This window comes from Chenopodium album, chromosome 12, assembly GCF_948465745.1.
Source record: "Chenopodium album chromosome 12, dcCheAlbu1.1, whole genome shotgun sequence".
NCBI classification, from domain to species: Eukaryota; Viridiplantae; Streptophyta; class Magnoliopsida; order Caryophyllales; family Amaranthaceae; genus Chenopodium; species Chenopodium album.
The window spans coordinates 9,637,621-9,655,889 of record NC_137845.1 but is presented as its reverse complement, the minus strand read 5'-3'; the positions used below and the strand labels follow the sequence as shown (position 1 = coordinate 9,655,889).

Below are 18,269 nucleotides of genomic sequence, written 5' to 3'. Positions count from 1 at the left end.
ACAAAAAAAAAAAAAAAAAAAAAAAAAAAAATTGTTAGTTTCTCTAAAAGTATTTAATCTAATATTGAAGTATATGCATACATAAAGCAAACCACTATAGTAAATATAAATTAGTTACCTTTTATACCAAACCTAGTTAACATGAATTGTGGTTGTCTGATGAAGACCACATTCATATTTACTACCAATTAAGAAGATAACAAGATATTAATGAATTATAAATCAATAATTGGTAATGTCCAAAAGAACTCACTACAAGAAAATGGCTAATTTCCGATGGTATTTTTCCATCGGAAATATCACAAAATCCATCGGAAAACTGGTTTCCGACGGTTTTCCATCGGAAAATGTCTGTCGGAAATACCTTTGTCGGAAATTCCAAGATTTCCGATGAAAAAACCGTCGGAAATCAGTTTTCCGATGGATCTTTAGCCAACGGAGTTTAATAATTTCCGATGGCTTTAAGCCATAGGAAATTTCCTATGGCCCAAAAACCATAGGAAAATACAGGATTTTCCGACGGTTAAAGCCCTTGGAAATTTCCGATGGTTTATAACCGTAGGAAATTTCCTATGGCTTTAGCCGTCGGAAATTCTGTATTTTCCTATGGCTTTTGGGCCATAGGAAATTTCCTATGGCTTAAAGCCATCGGAAATGTTTAAAATTTCCTATGGTATTAAACCATCGGAAAATTTAAAACTTTCCGATGGAATGAAACCATCGGAAATGCCATAGGAAAATTTTTGTAACTCTAATAGCTTGTTATACTTAACCGTTTTTATTTTATTTTGTAACCTGCACCAACCTGTTTTTGGCAAACCTGTGTATTTGTCTGGAATAATAATTTCATATAGAAAACTGTAAATATGCATAATAGGTTCATATATTAGATTAGATAAGAGTAGATTAGTTATATATACAAAGTGCTAATACTAATGTTGCTGGATTAGTTATATATACAAAAAACAAAATACGCACAACTAGAAGTTAGACACAAGCTTCCGTAGCATGACCTCCACCACTGCCCGAGTCGTCTCGAGGGTCTCGATGCTGAGGTTGCAACGTAGAACAAGTGTCGTTGTTGAATCCAGTTATACGGTTCATCATCTCGTCCATAATCTCCTTGTTCCTTCTCTCCATGGCAGCAATCTGGGCAGAAACCTGGGCTTGGACCTGGGCCGCAACTTGCTCTTGCACTTGAGACTCAACCCGGGACTTGATCTCAGACTCCATTTCAGTCCGCATGTTTTGCACCCTCTGTTCAAATTGTTCCTGCATCTGAGTGACAATGGATGGCGTGTACAGCTGGGAAGAACTGAGACCTCGACCTTGAGGGGTGCCGTAGTAGAACTCTCCACTTCGACCAAGACCCTTAACAAGACCCTTCTTGCGCCCACCAACGGTCTCCCAATACAGCTGGTTCGGACTCTTTTCAACCCCTTGACTAGTTGCTTCCTCCAGTTTCTTCTGGTAGGTGTCCTGTATTGAAAATTATCATATGTGATACAATTAATATACTACGAGTATTACAAAAATACATGTTATATGATGCAGTACATGCAAGTAAGCAACAAGGCACATCAAATGTAGAGATGACTGACTTTAGGCTCATTCTTAGTGTGTATAAGTTCTTTAGGCTCATTCTTAGTGTGTATAAGTTCTTTAGGCTGTAGAGATGAATTCAACACCCTGCTTAATGTGCACATACTGAATGATTGTTCTTGTTGCTGTAAGATTAAAGATTTAAAAATCTAATATGGACTTTCTTTTTTTTCTAGTCTACTAAGGCCATGGGACACCAACTACAAGAATTGAAAGCTATTGCATGGTTTTCCATCAGAGATACCCTGTATGGTCTCATTTATATCCTCTATATGTCTGGTTAATAGATTATGTTCATGGTCAAGGATGCAACAAGTTCTTAAAGTCCAATTACAATCAACTGATATAACCATTGCCTTAAATCCTAATCCATTTTTCTAGGTTAATTACTTTAGTATAAAACTACATGTCTGTAACAATTTGTCAATAGTTATAGTTCATTTCTTAACAACAACAACAAAAAAAAAAAAAAAATGCTTAGTGTGACAGTATAAGTTCTTACCGCAATCAACTTGGACTTGGCTCATTCTTAGTGTGTATAAGTTCTTACCGCAATCAACTTGGACTTGGCATTAGCAGGCACCCTTCCTTTCCCAGGTATATCCTTGAAGTGAGTCTTCAAGAAAACTTCAGGGGCAGATGGCATCTTTCCTCCATCTTTCAAAGCCTTTGAAATAACCAAAAAATAAAAAAGTGATCAGACCAGAAAATGAATCAGATGCATCACTGAACTGAATAAAGAACTCAAGGCCTCAGTCAAAAACCCAACAATTATAATCAAAATAACACCAGGAATAACACCTATTAATAAAAATATCTACAAATCTTCTAACATGAATGTCAAGATCAGCAAAGACAGAAGCTAAAATATATATACTCAGCTAGCACATACTCTATGTGTCTCAACACAGGTAAATCTTATTGAATGCCAGATTCATGATCTTAAACAGCTAAATTTTGTTTGACAGTAAGTTTAATCAGTATACCAACAGGAACTAATCACTAGTTTAGACCATATTCTGGTTGGGATTGCAATTTGATGAAAGTAGATTAGTGCTTACAGCCTCTGACCTGTGTAGTTGTTAACAGTCAGGTTTTACTGTTTCAGTTAATATGCTACTGTAGTCGAACATTTCAACCCTAGGATCAGATTTTCAGGAAACTGAAGGGTGTTCACTGATGAATTAGGAAGATAGTTTACTTGAATTACTGAGTTTGTAAGTCGGCGACACATTACCTCAGTTACTTTTTTAAGAGAATAAGAAATGCTTCAACAACATAATCATTTGCAGCCATCTTCTCTCAGAAACAAATGCAGGAAATATTTCAAAGTAATTTTGAGGAGTAGCACTAATAAAATAGAACTAAAAGGAAACAAACATTTCAAAGTAAGGACACTGCATTGCTGTATATAGCCACCAGATCCGAAAAAACAAAGAAACCAAATTTGTTTGTGACTCACCATCCTCTTTGCATGTTGTGCCGCCGAGATAGAACCTTGATAGTGGGATGGCTCAACCACATTTGACATAGAACCACCTCTTCTATTCAACTTGTTCTGCTTCGACCTCATTTTATGAGTTTCATTTTCCTCTGGAATAGCCATCATTCTCTTGTGAAGTTCTTCATTCACCCAGTAAGGCTTTGCTCCTTTCATCTTCTTTGTGACCGTGTAGAACATGTCTCGCAATCGCTCACCAGCCTTCATGTTGAATTTCCTTTGCACTTGGTCCTCTAGCTCCGGTGCCCATGTGAAATGTTTCTGCAATTAGCACTACCATTTGGTTAACACAATTTAATAGAAAAAAGTAGTTATATATGTATGTGTATAAATACTTAGTTTATAAAAAATTATCGTACACTAAACAAGTTCCACCAATGTTTCTTGGTGCCAGCATCAACCTCCCCGTAATTCCTCCATGGTTCTCGGTAGTAGCCCTGTATTGAACGAGTGATGGCCTTCAGCACAGGACCACCATCTTCGAACCTACGATACACAAATATCACGTATGTAAAGTAATATGAGATAATGGTGCACATAAATAATCAAATTCTTTTGAATTAATAATAACATGCTACAAGTTTAGTATTACTACTTACCACAACAGAGAGAGATCCAAGGCCAACCTACCAGACGGGTTAGAGGTTTGCCCCTGCAAAACTGTCGACGTATGCTGCAATTGAGTTTGGGTTTGAGATTGGGTCTGGGTGTTGGGAACACCATTGTCACCCAAGTTCACTGCCTCCTCCTCCTCATTACTATCGTCCTCTTGAGTTGCTGAAGTAGGAACCAACTGACTATCAACCAAATGATAAGGAGGGTGTTCACGTGAATTTCGCTTCTTGGTCCCTTTCACTTGCTTGCCACCAGCCATACCTGAAACTGACATTAGTAACAAAATCCAATAATAATACCAATAGTAATAATCAAATTCGATAACATTTCAAGGCATTTGAACATCATACTTAAGTTACATTTCCATTAAAGTTTGAGTCGTCAAAAACAAAACACAAGTGGAAATACATCATTAGGATCCTAATACTTCTAATGACTTTCATCATCACTATCATTAAGATCACTATCACTGTCACTACTAACATCATCAGAACTATCATCAAAAAATAAATCATCGATCTCTTTTTCCTCGCTATCACTAGAACCGACGCTAGATTCATCTTCATGATCGGATACCATGTCATCAACCTCTAATTCATCCTCATCATCAATTAGCAAGTCGTAGTCGGGAATATCATATGGTGGACATAGTGTTGAAGATTCTTCAACCGTGGTTTCCTGCAAAAAGGATAAGTCCACTGGAGCATCAACATTCGACCTTGCATGTGTCTTAAAAACAGCCCACCATTGAAGTCGATCCCTTTTCAGGCTCGGGTATGATGAAAAGTACACCTGACTTACTTGGTAAGTCAAGACGAATGGGTCGTATTTCGGGTATTTCTTAGTATGATTTACCTCCACAAGTTTGTAGTGTTCATGTATGTTCATACCCCTAATAGAGTCCATCCATTTGCACTTGAGCAACATAGTCTTGTATTCTTTCTCGGGGCCTGTATACACAAGTTCTATTATGTCATCTAACATACCAAAATACTCGCCTCCATCCGCACTTGACACACTAACACCATAATTCATAGTGGATTTGAATTTGCCATAGTCATGAGTATGAAAATTGAATCCGTTGACAAATATTTGACTCCAAGTGCGTACACGCTTGAAAGGACGCATAGCCAAAGCTTGCAAGACATCGGATCTTGGTTTTTCTTCAACCACCTATCAATGTATGATGATTGAACATAACAAAGTGTTATTGAAATTACGGTGGAAAATCAACTTATCGTAATAAGTGTAGTTTAGAAATAAATCAATCACCTTTTTATGAAACCAATCCGGAAAATCAACTTCGAATTTTTCCATTACTTCTTCTCTACGCAAAGAAGGTCGAGTACTAAGAATGTGGTCCTCAAACCTTCTGTTAGGTGGATATCAAGTGTTAGGCTTTGTTAAGTCAATCATTTGTTTGTAAATTATTGTGTTAATAATGGAGTTACCTTTCATAATCACCTAAAATGCCGCTGTTTGATAACACAAACAAGTGAGCCCGCTCAAGTTCATTGTCATCTAGAAAACGAGTTTTACCCTCATCTGGCACTCGACCACTATCAACCGAGAATAGTTCAGGGACTTCATCTTCATTGAAGATGGGCTCAACATCGGCATTGACATTTCGGCCAAGATCTCTTGTTTTGGTGTCAATGGTTTCTTGAAAGTAATGTGAGCAGAAGTTTGCGATCTCTTCGGTAAGGTAGGCGTTGCATATTGAACCTTCAACACGGGCCTTGTTACCGATCTTCCTTTTTATATGATTGAGGAATCTAAATTTGCAATTATAAAAGTGTAAACTGGTTAAGAGTATAAATTTATAGAGAAATGAGTTGATAATGTTTAAAAGGAAGCACTTTGAAAATAAGATAATGTTACCTTTCGAATGGATACATCCATCGATATTGAACAGGACCACATAACTTGCCCTCTAACGGCAAATGCATTGGTAAGTGCTCCATGGAGTTAAAGAATGAGGGTGGAAAAATCTTTTCAAGCTTGCAAAGAATCTCAGCAATGTTTTCCTCTAATCGCTCCATATCACTAACTTTGATTGTATAGCAACATAAGTCGCGAAAGAATTGACTAATCTCAGTAATTGCATTCCAAACATGGGTAGGCAACAACTCTTTCAAAGCAATTGGCAACAACCTTTCCATAAACACATGACAATCATGGCTTTTCATCCCATGGAGCTTACATGCTTGCAAATCAACACATCTACTAAGGTTCGAAGCATAACCATCGGGAAACCTTAGTTGACGAACCCACTCACACAAAACCTTTCTCTGAGCCTTGTCAAGAGAGAATGGAGCCTTTGGCATGGTCTCTTTCCCTCTATCATCCTCCTCAAGATGGAGTTGTGGCCGTTTGCAATACTTGGCAATGTCTTTTCTAGCGGCTGGAGTGTCACAAGTATGCTTTTTCACATCCATAATAGTGTGAATGAGTTGATCGAAAAAATTCTTTTCAATGTGCATGACATCTAAGTTGTGACGAACGAGCAGATGCTTCCAATACGGAAGTTCCCAAAGAGTGCTTTGCTTAAACCAACCCTTTGTTGCCTTTTTCAACCTTTTAAGTGCTTCTGGGCCATCAGTTGCCTTAGGAAGATTTTTGACACATTCCCACAACTCTTCCCCTGACATGATGTGTGGAGGTTCTCCATTTTCCACTTTGTTTCTACAAAATGCAGATTTACTCTTTCGAAATGGGTGATCGGAAGAAAGAAATTGCCGGTGGCAATCAAACCAAGAAACTTTTCCACCATGATCAAGCCAAAACGCTTTGCTCTTTTCCATGCAATACGGGCAAACTTTCTTACCGGTTGTAGACCATCCAGACAACATACCATAAGCAGGGAAGTCACTAATAGTCCATAAAACGGCTGCTCGAAGGTTGAAATTTTGTTTCCTTGAAATATCATAAGTATTTGCACCCACTTCCCACAATTGTTTCAACTCTTCAATAAGTGGTTGCATATACACATCTAAATTCCCCTTCGGATTTCTAGGACCGGGAACAAGCAAGGAAAGGAACATGAATTGTCTTTTCATACACATAGATGGAGGCAAGTTATAAGGGGTCAAAATGACCGGCCAGCAAGAATATTGACCCCCAAACTTACCATGGGGAGCAAACCCGTCTGTACACATCCCAAGACGAACATTTCGAGGTTCAGAGGCAAACTCAGGAAAAGACCTATCTAGGTGTTTCCATGCTTCACTGTCACTGGGGTGTGCCATTGTGCCTTGTACTCGAGGATTCTTAGAGTGCCAAGTCATTTCCTCAGAAATGTTTTTAGTTGCAAATATCCTTTGCAATCTTGGTGTGATTGGGAAATATATTAGGACATTCAAAGGCACTAAACTCCCTTTAGAAGTCCTCTTGTATCGATCGGTACCACACACCTTGCACGTAGACAACTCTGCATCCTCCTTCCAAAACAACATACAACCTTTCGGACATGCATGAATCTTCTTATGAGGAAGCTCTAATCCCTTAACAATCTTCTTCACCTCATAGAATGTTTGGCCCATGTGGTTGTTGTTAGGAATTGCTTCACTCATCAAAGAAGCAAATCCATCAACACACCTGTGCGGCAAGTTATACTCACACTTTAGGCTAGTAATTCTAGAGGCCATCTCTAACACAGACATAGAACTCCCTTCGTATAGAGGTTGATCAGCTGCCTTCAACATGTCCAAAAATTGCTTAGCTTGTGTGTTTGGCTCTTCCTCTTGATCACTCGGCTCTCCCGTACCTAGTTGGTCTTGATCATGACCAAGAGCATCCACAACCATTTCACGATATGTATTAGAATGGTCTTGGGGGGGATCGGGAAACCCTTCACCGTGACACATCCACTCATGGTAATCATCTACAAAACCCTTGCCATATAAATGAACTTTAACCGTGTCCGGATCATGGAGACATAAGTTCTTGCATTTGACACAAGGGCATCTAACTTCATTGGGGTTACTGCTCTCGGGATGATCTTTGCAATACTTCATGAATTCATCAACCCCTTTCAAAAACTCAGGCTTAAGCTTATGCCCATCCAACCTGTCATACATCCAACTACGCTCCCTTCTTTTCATGGTTACAACTTCTACACAGCTTATGCATGTAATCACATTAGTCACAAAACAACTAACAATAGTGCAAAAAATGATAACAAGGATCCAAAATGACACTTAAAATGCATATAAACAAGTTACTTACATGTATAATTATATATGTGTATATGAACTATACTAAATACATATACTATAAAATTAATAACATATAGTAAAAATTAAACTACTATATATAACAACATATTTAAACTAGACTAGCATACATAGCTAGATATATAAACTCAACAATCTTCTAACAAATAATGTTGTCATAATCTTTTCTGTTTATAAATATGGAATTCTATTATTAGATGTCAATATCTGTATGTGAAAATTTGTGTTTTCACACCTTCACTCATGGTTGATTTAGCTTGTTGACCAGTTATGCCAAATTTCATTATGCTTCCTGCTTTCTAATTTCGCGTCCCTTATTGGAAGCTGTTCCAGTTTAGCGTTCACATGGATTTATTAAAGCTTGAATGCAACAGCTTATCAATATGACAATTTCATAATGTACAGAGAGGGAATATAAGCATATCATCCACAATTAATTTCAATAGTTGTTTCAGTTTTAATTAATTACCCATTTTCATCCATGTTTAGCTGCATTGCGCATTGCATTCAGATGCAGATTCAGAGAGGGAATATAAGCATATCATCCACAATCCCCCAAGTTATGTAGGAATTGTAGCTAATGTTATCTTGTTTTTTTTCGAGTCCATGGCATTGTTTTGTGATCTTATATAAACTAGTGCTACAAATTCTCTTATTAACTCCTGGCCCATATATAAAAGCTGTATTAGACTATTAGCCATCATAGAGTCCAGTTATAGATTCCAGTTTCCACATTAGAGACAAAATTTTCCGCTTTTTGACATTAGGTTACCTGCCCTATAGGCTATAATTGTGTGATAATCTTTAATACAGTATAAATCAACTATTCATTTATTAATTAAGGAGTAATATACTAAAATGTATGCCTAATCAAAAAAAAAAAAAAAAAAAAAAAAAAAAAAAAAAAAAAAAAAAAACTAATATGCTAATAAGGCCATTATAGAGTCCAATTATAGATTCCAGTTTCCACTCTAGAGGCAAAATTTTCCGCTTTTTGACATTAGGTTACCTGCCCTATAATTGTGTGATAATCATTAATACAGTATAAATCAACTAGTCATTTGTTAATTAAGGAGTAATATACTAATAAGCAATGATTGCCAATTGCTAGTCATAATATAAAAAACACTGGGATTGGGATCTTATATACTTGTATGACTCATTGAACATTTAACCATTAGTTAGACAATACTAAGGTAGTGTAAAGAGTTAGTGATCATACCAATTTAAAAACCAAACATTTCCTAGACATAATGGAAGATCATCTAACATAATATACTAATCCTAGTCCTAACATCAATACACCATCTCCATCACCACATGTAGTGATCTTCCCTTTACCAATCAAAGCTCCAGTCAACTGTATGCTTAAACTAGCCGATCTCATTCTATCCCTCAGCCCTGCCCCTGTCTCTGTCACCTTCCTCACCACTGAATTTCTACACAATTAATTTGTTTCTACACAATTAATTTGTTTCATCCCCAAAACACACCAAAAAATAAATTAATTTGTACTCCCTCCGTCCCTAAATTACATTCCTCTTTCTCTCTATTATGTGAGGAATAAATGCTAGAAAGAGGAATGTAATTTAGGGACGGAGGGAGTACCATTTTTGCTACTAATAACTAACATACATATAAAACTATAAGTACATTGGAAATAATAACCACTAACCTTTGAATTTGACCTATTTTTTGAGGAGCAAACACAGTAGATCTACAAATCCTAAAAAAAAGAGTGAATTAAAAAATTAAAATTACAAAACTTAGGGTTTATGGGTAATTAATTAAAACTGAAAAAAAAAAAACAAAAATAGAATTACCTGGGCCTATGAAAGAAGGTGTGCTGGAGGGAGAAGGTGAGCTTGTGGCGGCCGGCGGTGGATCTGAGGTGGAGGATTGTCGGTTAGCCATGAGGTGGTGGGCCGGAAAACGAAATTCAAAAAAAAAAAAAAAGTCGAAAGAAGGAGTACCTGGTGGCCGACGGTCGACGAGTTGAGGGGGAGGAGGAGTGTCGTCGGTGGAGCTGCGGCGGAGGGGGAGCAGCGGCAGAGGGCGGCTGATTCTCTCTCCTTCCCCTTCTCTCTCTCTCCTTCTCCTTTTGTTCGAAAATGCCCAAATGTTTCTGAGGTTTTTTTTTTTCTTTAAGTCCAAACGATTTCCGATGGCTATTCCTATGGATAAAAGCCATCGGAAATTATATTTCCTATGGACATAAACCATCGGAAATTCTATTTCCGACGGCTATTCCTATGGATAAAAGCCGTCGGAAATTTCCTATGGCTAATTATCCATCGGAAATATTTTTTCGAATTTTAAATTTTAAAAAACACATTTCCTATGGAAAAAAACCATCGCAAAAAATTAGTTCCTACGGCTTATTAAACCGTCGTAAGTTTCCGATGGCTAAATCCATCGGGAACTTTTTTTTCCATCGGAAAAATACGATGGGTTTCTAAACCATCGGAATTTCAAAATTTTCCGACGGTTTTTATAGGACATCGGAATTGTTCCATCGGAAATAAGCCATTTTCTTGTAGTGACTTAATGTCATATGTTTTTAATAATTACAATTTTCATAACAGATAATGTCCTATCCTTTATTTGGGTAAAACATTTTACACAAACAAGATTTCAATTTCGATTTCCATTATTTTTGGATCAAACAAGGTTTCGAAAAAATAATGATGCGATTTCTTTTTCAGATTTTCATGACAAACCCCGATTATCGTAAAACTTAAAAATTGTTATTTCGATTACATAAAATCAGCGTTTTTGCAAACGTTGACTGATTTAGTACAATCCAAACCTATTATTTAGGGATTTAAATCGCTACCCAAATTCACAACGACTACAACTTTTTGATATCTTAAAATTTCACATTTGCTTTTAAAATCGGTTCCTATTGTTAATCGTTATCGATGAGCGATTGAATTTAATGGACATAGATAATATGTTCGTGTTTAATCTCATCCATGGATGAAAAAACTTGAAGAACATTGATGAACAATATTTTGATTTTGATTTTTTTAATTTAATCGTTTTTTTTATTTAATCATTTTTTTGATTTTATTAAAATCTGATTTTAATAATTAAATTTCAAAAATGTAATTAAAATGATTTTCGTAAATTCAGTAATTAAATTTTGGAAAATAAAAAAAGAATTAAAAAAAGGAATAACTAAAAATAAGGTTTGACCAAGGTAAAAAAAATAAATAAATAAAAAATCGGCTAATGATAATTCAGGATAGTGATGGTCCAAATAAAGTGGACGATACTAGAATTTTCGCAAGTGAATACCCCATAATGGAGGGTCAGGGCCCTAATTACCCAAACGATATTATGGATAGTAGTTTTTTTTTTTATTCCTTCTAAGTTCTTCAAGTTTCTTTTTATAGTGGCTACAGAGTATACCCTCTGCATCTTATACCTCCCTTCACTTTACTCCAAGATTATATAGAAACAATGTTGAATTGGTTTACAAATATCTGGCATGCTCTATTTTTCTACCCTTTTTTCGTCTCTTTCGTAGTCTTTGTAATCTTTTTATACAATGTCCTGTATAGAGGTCATGCCACCAGAAAAAACCTCCCACCCTCGCCCCCAAAGCTGCCAATCATAGGAAACCTTCATCAACTAAGTGTATCTCTTCACCGGGACTTTCTATCATTGTCTCGACGTTATGGCAAGCTAATGTTGCTTCACTTTGGCAGCAGGCCCACTATTGTAGTCTCATCTGTAGATGCAGCTCGAGAAATCATGAAAACTCATGATGTGATCTTCGCTAACAGGCCTAAATCACGTGCTGCCATTAAATTCTTTTATGACTACAAGGATGTGGCTTTTGCTCCTTATGGAGATTATTGGAGGCAGATGAGGAGTGTGTGCGTTATGCAGCTTTTGAGTAACAAAAGGGTTCAATCATTTAGAAACATAAGAGAAGAAGAAGCTGCTTTAATTGTTGAAATGATAAATGAATCCCATTCTTCTGTGATTAATTTAAGTGAGATTATTGTGATGTATACATATGACGTAATTTGCAGGGCAACATTTGGTAGGAAGTATAGTAGTAATCGTGGGAGAGGAGTTGATTTTAAGGAGCTGTTAAATGAAGCTATGGAACTACTTGGAATTTTTAGTTTGGGAGAGTTTATACCTTGGCTAAGTTGGGTTGATCGAGTAAAGGGTTTGGATGGTCGAGTGCAAAAGGTGGCAGATAAGTTAGATGAGTTCCTTGAAACAGTAATTCACGAACATCATACTGTAAGCATTAGTGCTCAGTGTAACATGAAAGAGGATACAAAAAACTTTGTGGACATTTTGCTTGAATATCAGAATGAGAACAAGGATGCTGTTTCAATAGACAGTATCAAAGCTGTTATATTGGTAAGCTAGTTCGATCTAGCTAATTATCGTATTAAGTATTAACCCTTGGATTATTTACTAGCTAGGCCCTGTTTACTTCACCTTATTTTTATTGTATTAAATTTATTTTACTGAACTGAAATTATTTCTGCTGAACTTAAATTATTTTTACTGAACTGAAATCAATTTTACAGAATTGAAATTATATTTCTTCTTTAAAGTTACTAAATTTAACTGAGCGGAACTTATTTTTGCTTAACTGAAATTATTTTTACTTAATATTAATTTTATAAGGTGAAGTGAACAGGGCTTAACTCTGTTTTGATGCAGGATATGTTTTTTGCTGGGACTGAAACAACTTTCACACTATTAGAATGGATGATGAGTGAGCTGATTAGGCATCCCAGAGTTATGAAAAAACTTGGAGAAGAGATTAGGAACATTGTTGGAGGTAAAGACCGCCGAGTATGTGAGGATGATTTGGAGAAACTAATTTATCTAAAAGCAGTGATGAAGGAGGCACTAAGGCTACACCCTCCTGCCCCTTTGTTACTGTTTCGACAGCCATCGCAGGATGTCAAAATAAACGGGTTTGACATTACTGCAGGGACACAAGTGATTATCAATGCGTGGGCAATTCAGAGAGACCCAACTGTTTGGGAAGACCCTGAGGAATTTTTTCCTGAGAGGTTCGTAAACGGAGCTACTACATATGATTTCAAGGGACAAGATTTTCAGTTTATCCCGTTTGGAGCGGGTAGAAGAATGTGTCCTGGATCATCCTTTGCTGTGATCAATGCTGAGCTTGTAGCTGCGAATCTCGTCTATGAGTTTGATTGGAAGTTGCCTCATGGAGTAGAATGTGGGAAGTTAGATATGACTGAAAGTGTTGGTATAACAACTCACAAGCGAGTTCCTCTTATGGTTATTGCAACTCCTTATTCCTGTGAATGAGGCAGTCCTCAGTGTAATTGAATCAAATAAACTTGGAATATAGCACATTTAAAAGGTTATTTGTTTGAATAAGTGTCAAAAGTACAAATATTGCAATATTTTAGTTTGTCTCAATTTATATGCCCTCAAAAGGTATTTTTGAAAGGGGTCGTGAGGTTATTTATAACAATTATTACATGTTTGTTAGATTTAAATCTCTTTTTATACGTTATATGTCTTTCAATGAATCGATCATATTTTTAAAGATTTTTTTGTAAATTACCACCCCAAAATATACCATATATTGAAATAACCACCTAATTTTTTTAATTAAAAATAACCACCCATATTTTACAAAACTTGTAGGTTTTACCACCCCGATCTATTCTCTGACCTATTTTCCGAGCATGGGCCCCACATCAATTTAGGGAATTCATGACAATTTAAGGCTTTTGAAATCAAATGAAGACAAATATGTAAAACATTTTTAGGGATATAAATGTTCATACACTATTTATAAGAGTTATGTTAAACTTTTTGTAAGGTAGGGAAAACAAGTAACATGAGTTAGTTTATTAAGCTATGAGTTGTAATTAACTCCGATCCTCTAATTAATATCAAGGGAAACATTAATGTAAGGGCTTGTTTGGTTGACTTTATTTTCGCTTATCTGAACTTATCTAATCTTGTTTGATATGATCTGATCTGTTCTGATCTGATTGTCTGATTTGACTAAATTTTGACCTTAAATGTACGATAATCTATAAGGAAAAAATGTATCAAGTGGGATCTTGTTAAATTCGTAATAATATGTAATTTGCATAATTTTTTTAATTACAAAATTAAAGATATCTAGCGATAAAAAACTGCACATAAAACGATGATCTAATCTGAACTTATTTTTTCTAATCTGATGTGATATGAACTTATTTTTTCTGATTTGATATAATCTGAATTTATTTTTTCTGAAATAAGTAAAAATAAGGTAAACTAAACAAGACCTACGACCGTCATACTTTTGCCACATTGGTAAACTTGTGATCCATCAAGACCAAAGGCCAATTAGGTGGAGTCCCACCATAGTTAAAATAAATTAATTTATAATTGAAAAAAAATTGTTTTATAATGAAACTAAATGCATGTGAAGTTTGTTAAACAAAAATCTGTTTTAAAGGTCAACATCAAAACAATGTCCATGCATGCATGGATACATTTGGCCATCAATGGATGGACCTCTTTGACTCATTTTTTTTTTTCTTCTTCTGAAGTTACCATGTAACTGAAATTTTGAAATTGGAAATATGCAATACTTCCTCTAGTTGTAACTTGTTCTTAGTCAATATCACATTTTCATAGTGTATTCTCTTTATATCTTTCAAATTCATGTGCACTCCTCATTGAGATCTAAAATCTTTTACATGCAGCGTGGTATATTTTATATCTTATACTACGTATAATTAAGGTGCAACTCAACTCTACTATTGTTCATTTGATAATTTTTTTCTCATTTTAAAATCTTCGAATCTCCATCAAACATATAAATACCTCGCACATATATAATAATGAGTTTGATTCTACAATTCTTGCAACAACTCTTTTTCCACCCTTCAACCCTCCCTTTTTTATTCTTTGTACTTTTTTTGTACAAGAGTCTTTTTGCAAGATCTGTCAATGCAAAACTTCAACCACCCTTGCCGCCAAGGCTACCAATTATAGGTAACCTCCACCAAATAGGAGAGTTACCACACCAGTCATTTGCATCATTCTCTAAGAAATATGGCAAGATCATGTTGCTTCCTTTTGGCCGCAAGCCGATCCTCGTGGTATCCACACCAGAAGCTGCCTGCGAAATCATGAAAACTCAAGATTTGATCTTTTGCAACAGGCCTGAATTACGCATTCCTAGTAGATTATTCTACGGTTGCAGGGATGTGGGTTTTGCTCCTTACGGCGAACATTGGCGCAGGATGAAGAGTCTTTACATTACACATCTCTTGTGTAACAAAAAAGTCCGATCTTATAGAAAGATGAGGGAAGAAGAAGTTGCTTTAATCGTCGATGAGATAAAGAGATCATCGCAATCTTCATCAGTTGTGAAGTTGAGTGAGGTTATTAGTAAACAAACATATGGTTTAATATGTAGGGTAACATTTGGAAGGAAGTATAGTATTAATGATAATGAGATGCAAAAAAAGTTGGCCCATTTTGGCTCAAAGCTTCGAGCTGAATTGGGACCAAGTTTGTGCCAAAAATTTTGCTCGCAACCATTCCATTTTAGGCCAATATAGAAAGTTTTTTGGGCCATTTTCGGTCGAGTTAAGATTGTCACTAAAATTTAAATTTTGGAACCCCAAATAAATAATAACCAAGCCTAAAATGTAGGCCTAAAAAATCTTTTTCAGGCTAGGCTGCTTTTGATTAGCTCTACCTAGATTAATATATGCAATACAATCATAAAACATGATACTCCGTATATATATTACATGGTTGAAATCACTTAAGAAGTAAACATCGCGCTAAACTTTGTAGAAATTTTGCTTGGATATCAGCAGGAGAACAAGGATGCTCAATACCAAAGTTGGTAAATTAGCACGAAAGTACTAATTCAATTTCATAAATTATACTACGCATTACCTGATTTTACTACATCCAATGGTACTTATACATATATAGTCAGAATTGACACAATCTTCACACATAGAATATATATGATAATAAGTGAGTTAATTATTAGGCATCCTAGAGTTGTGAAAAACTGCAACAAGTAGCTCCAAGAAAAGGCAGTCGTACACTCATACGGTATTTTTGAGGATAGTACTAGTTCAAGTTACTACAAGGAACTATTCCATTTGAAGGGGAAAAAGAAAATACTACCTCCGAGTTTCGTATTATTTTGTTGAAACCCATTGTAGTCCACTTGTGAGTGTCCCACATTGGAGAAAGAGGAGAGATGATTTCACTTTATAAGGTAAAGGAATACCTCCTACTATTACCAATTGGTTTTAGTATGGAAGCTTCAAAGCCTTATTTGTGGACCAAACTCTCCTCCTCCTTGATCGGGTTATCCAGACCCATTTCATATTGTTTCGAAATTTAACATATTTACACAGGAGTAGTATATGGTTGAAAACGTTGCTATCAATAATGCGACTAAGCGAGCTCCTCTTTTGTTCATAGCCGCTCGCTACTCTTTCAAAGAATGCCGTATTTGGTGTAATTTCATTTAAGTCGGATAAAACACTTAAACACGTTATTCATGTTAAGGCATTATTTATTTCACCATATTTTTGGTGAACTAAATTTATTTTTATTAAATTGAAATTATTTATACTAAATTTAAATTATTTTACTAAAATAAAATTATTTTTGTTGAACTGAATCATTTTTAACGATTCTCTATTATATTTCTTCTTTTAAATTACTAATTTTTACTGAACATAAATTATTTTCACTAAATTGAACTTATTTAGACGGAATTATTTTTATTGAATATTATTTTTTTTTAAAGTGAAGTGAACTGGGCCTTATAATTTAAATAGTTTTGTAATTTTATGTTTTATTTAATACTCTAATTGAATTAGTAAAAAAACAGATTTTTTTTGCATATAATATACTATTGAAGTGTTACAACGGCATTAAGTTATAGTATGTAACTACGAATACCTTATTAAGAAAAGCATTACAGTTTTTTTTTTATTTTTTTTTTAAATAGGGAAAAGCATTACAATTAATATGAAATAAAATTAATAAAATGAGTTTTTAGTAAAAAAAAAAAAAAAAAAAAACAATAATTAAAAGTTACAAAATGTGTAAGTGTATTGTACTTGTAATAATTTACGTTTGTCTTGGCTGATAAAAAATCATTGTTTAAGCATGAATGTCACATAAATCAAACTCGACAAATATGAATGTAACATAAATCGAACTTGATTTAAGACAATAATGACAACCAAAATGAGACGATTAGGAGTTGGACTCCTCAGTGAACTGTATGTTATGTAGTTGAAATATCAAGAACATTTATTGACATATTGACAATATTGTCATTATACCATGACAACTTCTTGGATACTTGCCACGTTATTCAACTTCTTGGATAGCATGGAGGTGTCCACCACGTTCATTTTTTTTTTGTTTCCAACTTTTGATTTACAATTGTTGATCTCATGTACATTTGTTTCATCTCTTATCTAGTATAGCACAGTACTTTTTTTATTCCTTTTTCATCGCTTTAATAATATGAATATTTCGTCAAAATAATAATATGAATATGAGGTTGCAATTGAAGTTGATAAGGCTCACCCGCCCCTGAATTAATTAATATTTGTCTCATGTTCAAATTTAAATAGATACATTGAGATCATACTACTATGTAGGTCGAAGTTTTTGGTTGTAAAAGATCGATGAAGTAAAGAGAGATTATGAGATGGTGCTAAATATAAGCTAAGAAATGGTAAAAGTTTAAAAAGACAAACGAAAAAGAAGATTGTAACAATGCTTAAGAAACGGAGATCGAGTACATGTGTTAATCTAGCAAATATATATGTCTTTCAATTTTAGATTTCTAGGGCCCAAAAATATTTACAGCCTTCACCAAAATGCATAGCACGTCGGCATATAGTGATTCACGTACCATGGCTGGTTTGTTTTTATCAATGGGACTATGAGACCTCGTGTACCTTCTAAAATTTTGTGGCATGAATTACTTATATTGATTTTCAAGTATATTTTAGAAGTTAAGTCGCACGTTCAAGTGTTAAATTTTACTTTACACTGTATATGAATTGAAGTATAAATCTAACCGTTGATTTTTACATTTACATAGCAATAATACAAAGTATTAATGCTTGATATATATATATATATATATATATATATATATATATATATATATATATATATATATATGTATGTATGTATATATATATATATGTATAAAGTTATCTTCATTTAAGAGAATAGCATACGAAATTTCATGATTTAGAGGCTAAGACGTTAATGTTATGAAAACATAAGCA

At 34.8% G+C, this 18,269-nt stretch overlaps 2 protein-coding genes and 1 pseudogene across 2 annotated transcripts; 1 reads left to right on the top strand and 2 right to left on the bottom strand.

The window, feature by feature from the left end:
• Positions 1-987: 987 nt before the first annotated feature.
• On the bottom strand, positions 988-9,681 carry LOC145570815 (uncharacterized). Its single transcript, XM_081629947.1, has 4 exons — positions 9,629-9,681; positions 7,730-7,832; positions 2,153-2,281; positions 988-1,464 (listed from the first exon to the last, which is right to left on the bottom strand). Exons 3-4 carry the CDS (start codon positions 2,246-2,248, stop codon positions 988-990), a joined length of 573 nt encoding a protein of 190 aa, XP_081486073.1. The 5' UTR covers positions 2,249-2,281; positions 7,730-7,832; positions 9,629-9,681.
• LOC145570814 (uncharacterized) lies at positions 4,148-7,821 on the bottom strand. The gene is made up of 6 exons (XM_081629946.1): positions 6,863-7,821; positions 6,223-6,769; positions 5,600-6,141; positions 5,170-5,493; positions 4,991-5,090; positions 4,148-4,891 (listed from the first exon to the last, which is right to left on the bottom strand). The coding sequence occupies exons 1-6, from the start codon at positions 7,819-7,821 to the stop codon at positions 4,148-4,150; spliced, it is 3,216 nt and encodes a 1,071-aa protein (XP_081486072.1).
• A 1,737-nt stretch (positions 9,682-11,418) lies between the features above and the next one.
• LOC145570813 (cytochrome P450 736A117 pseudogene) lies at positions 11,419-13,272 on the top strand (annotated as a pseudogene).
• The last annotated feature ends 4,997 nt before the right edge of the window (positions 13,273-18,269 follow it).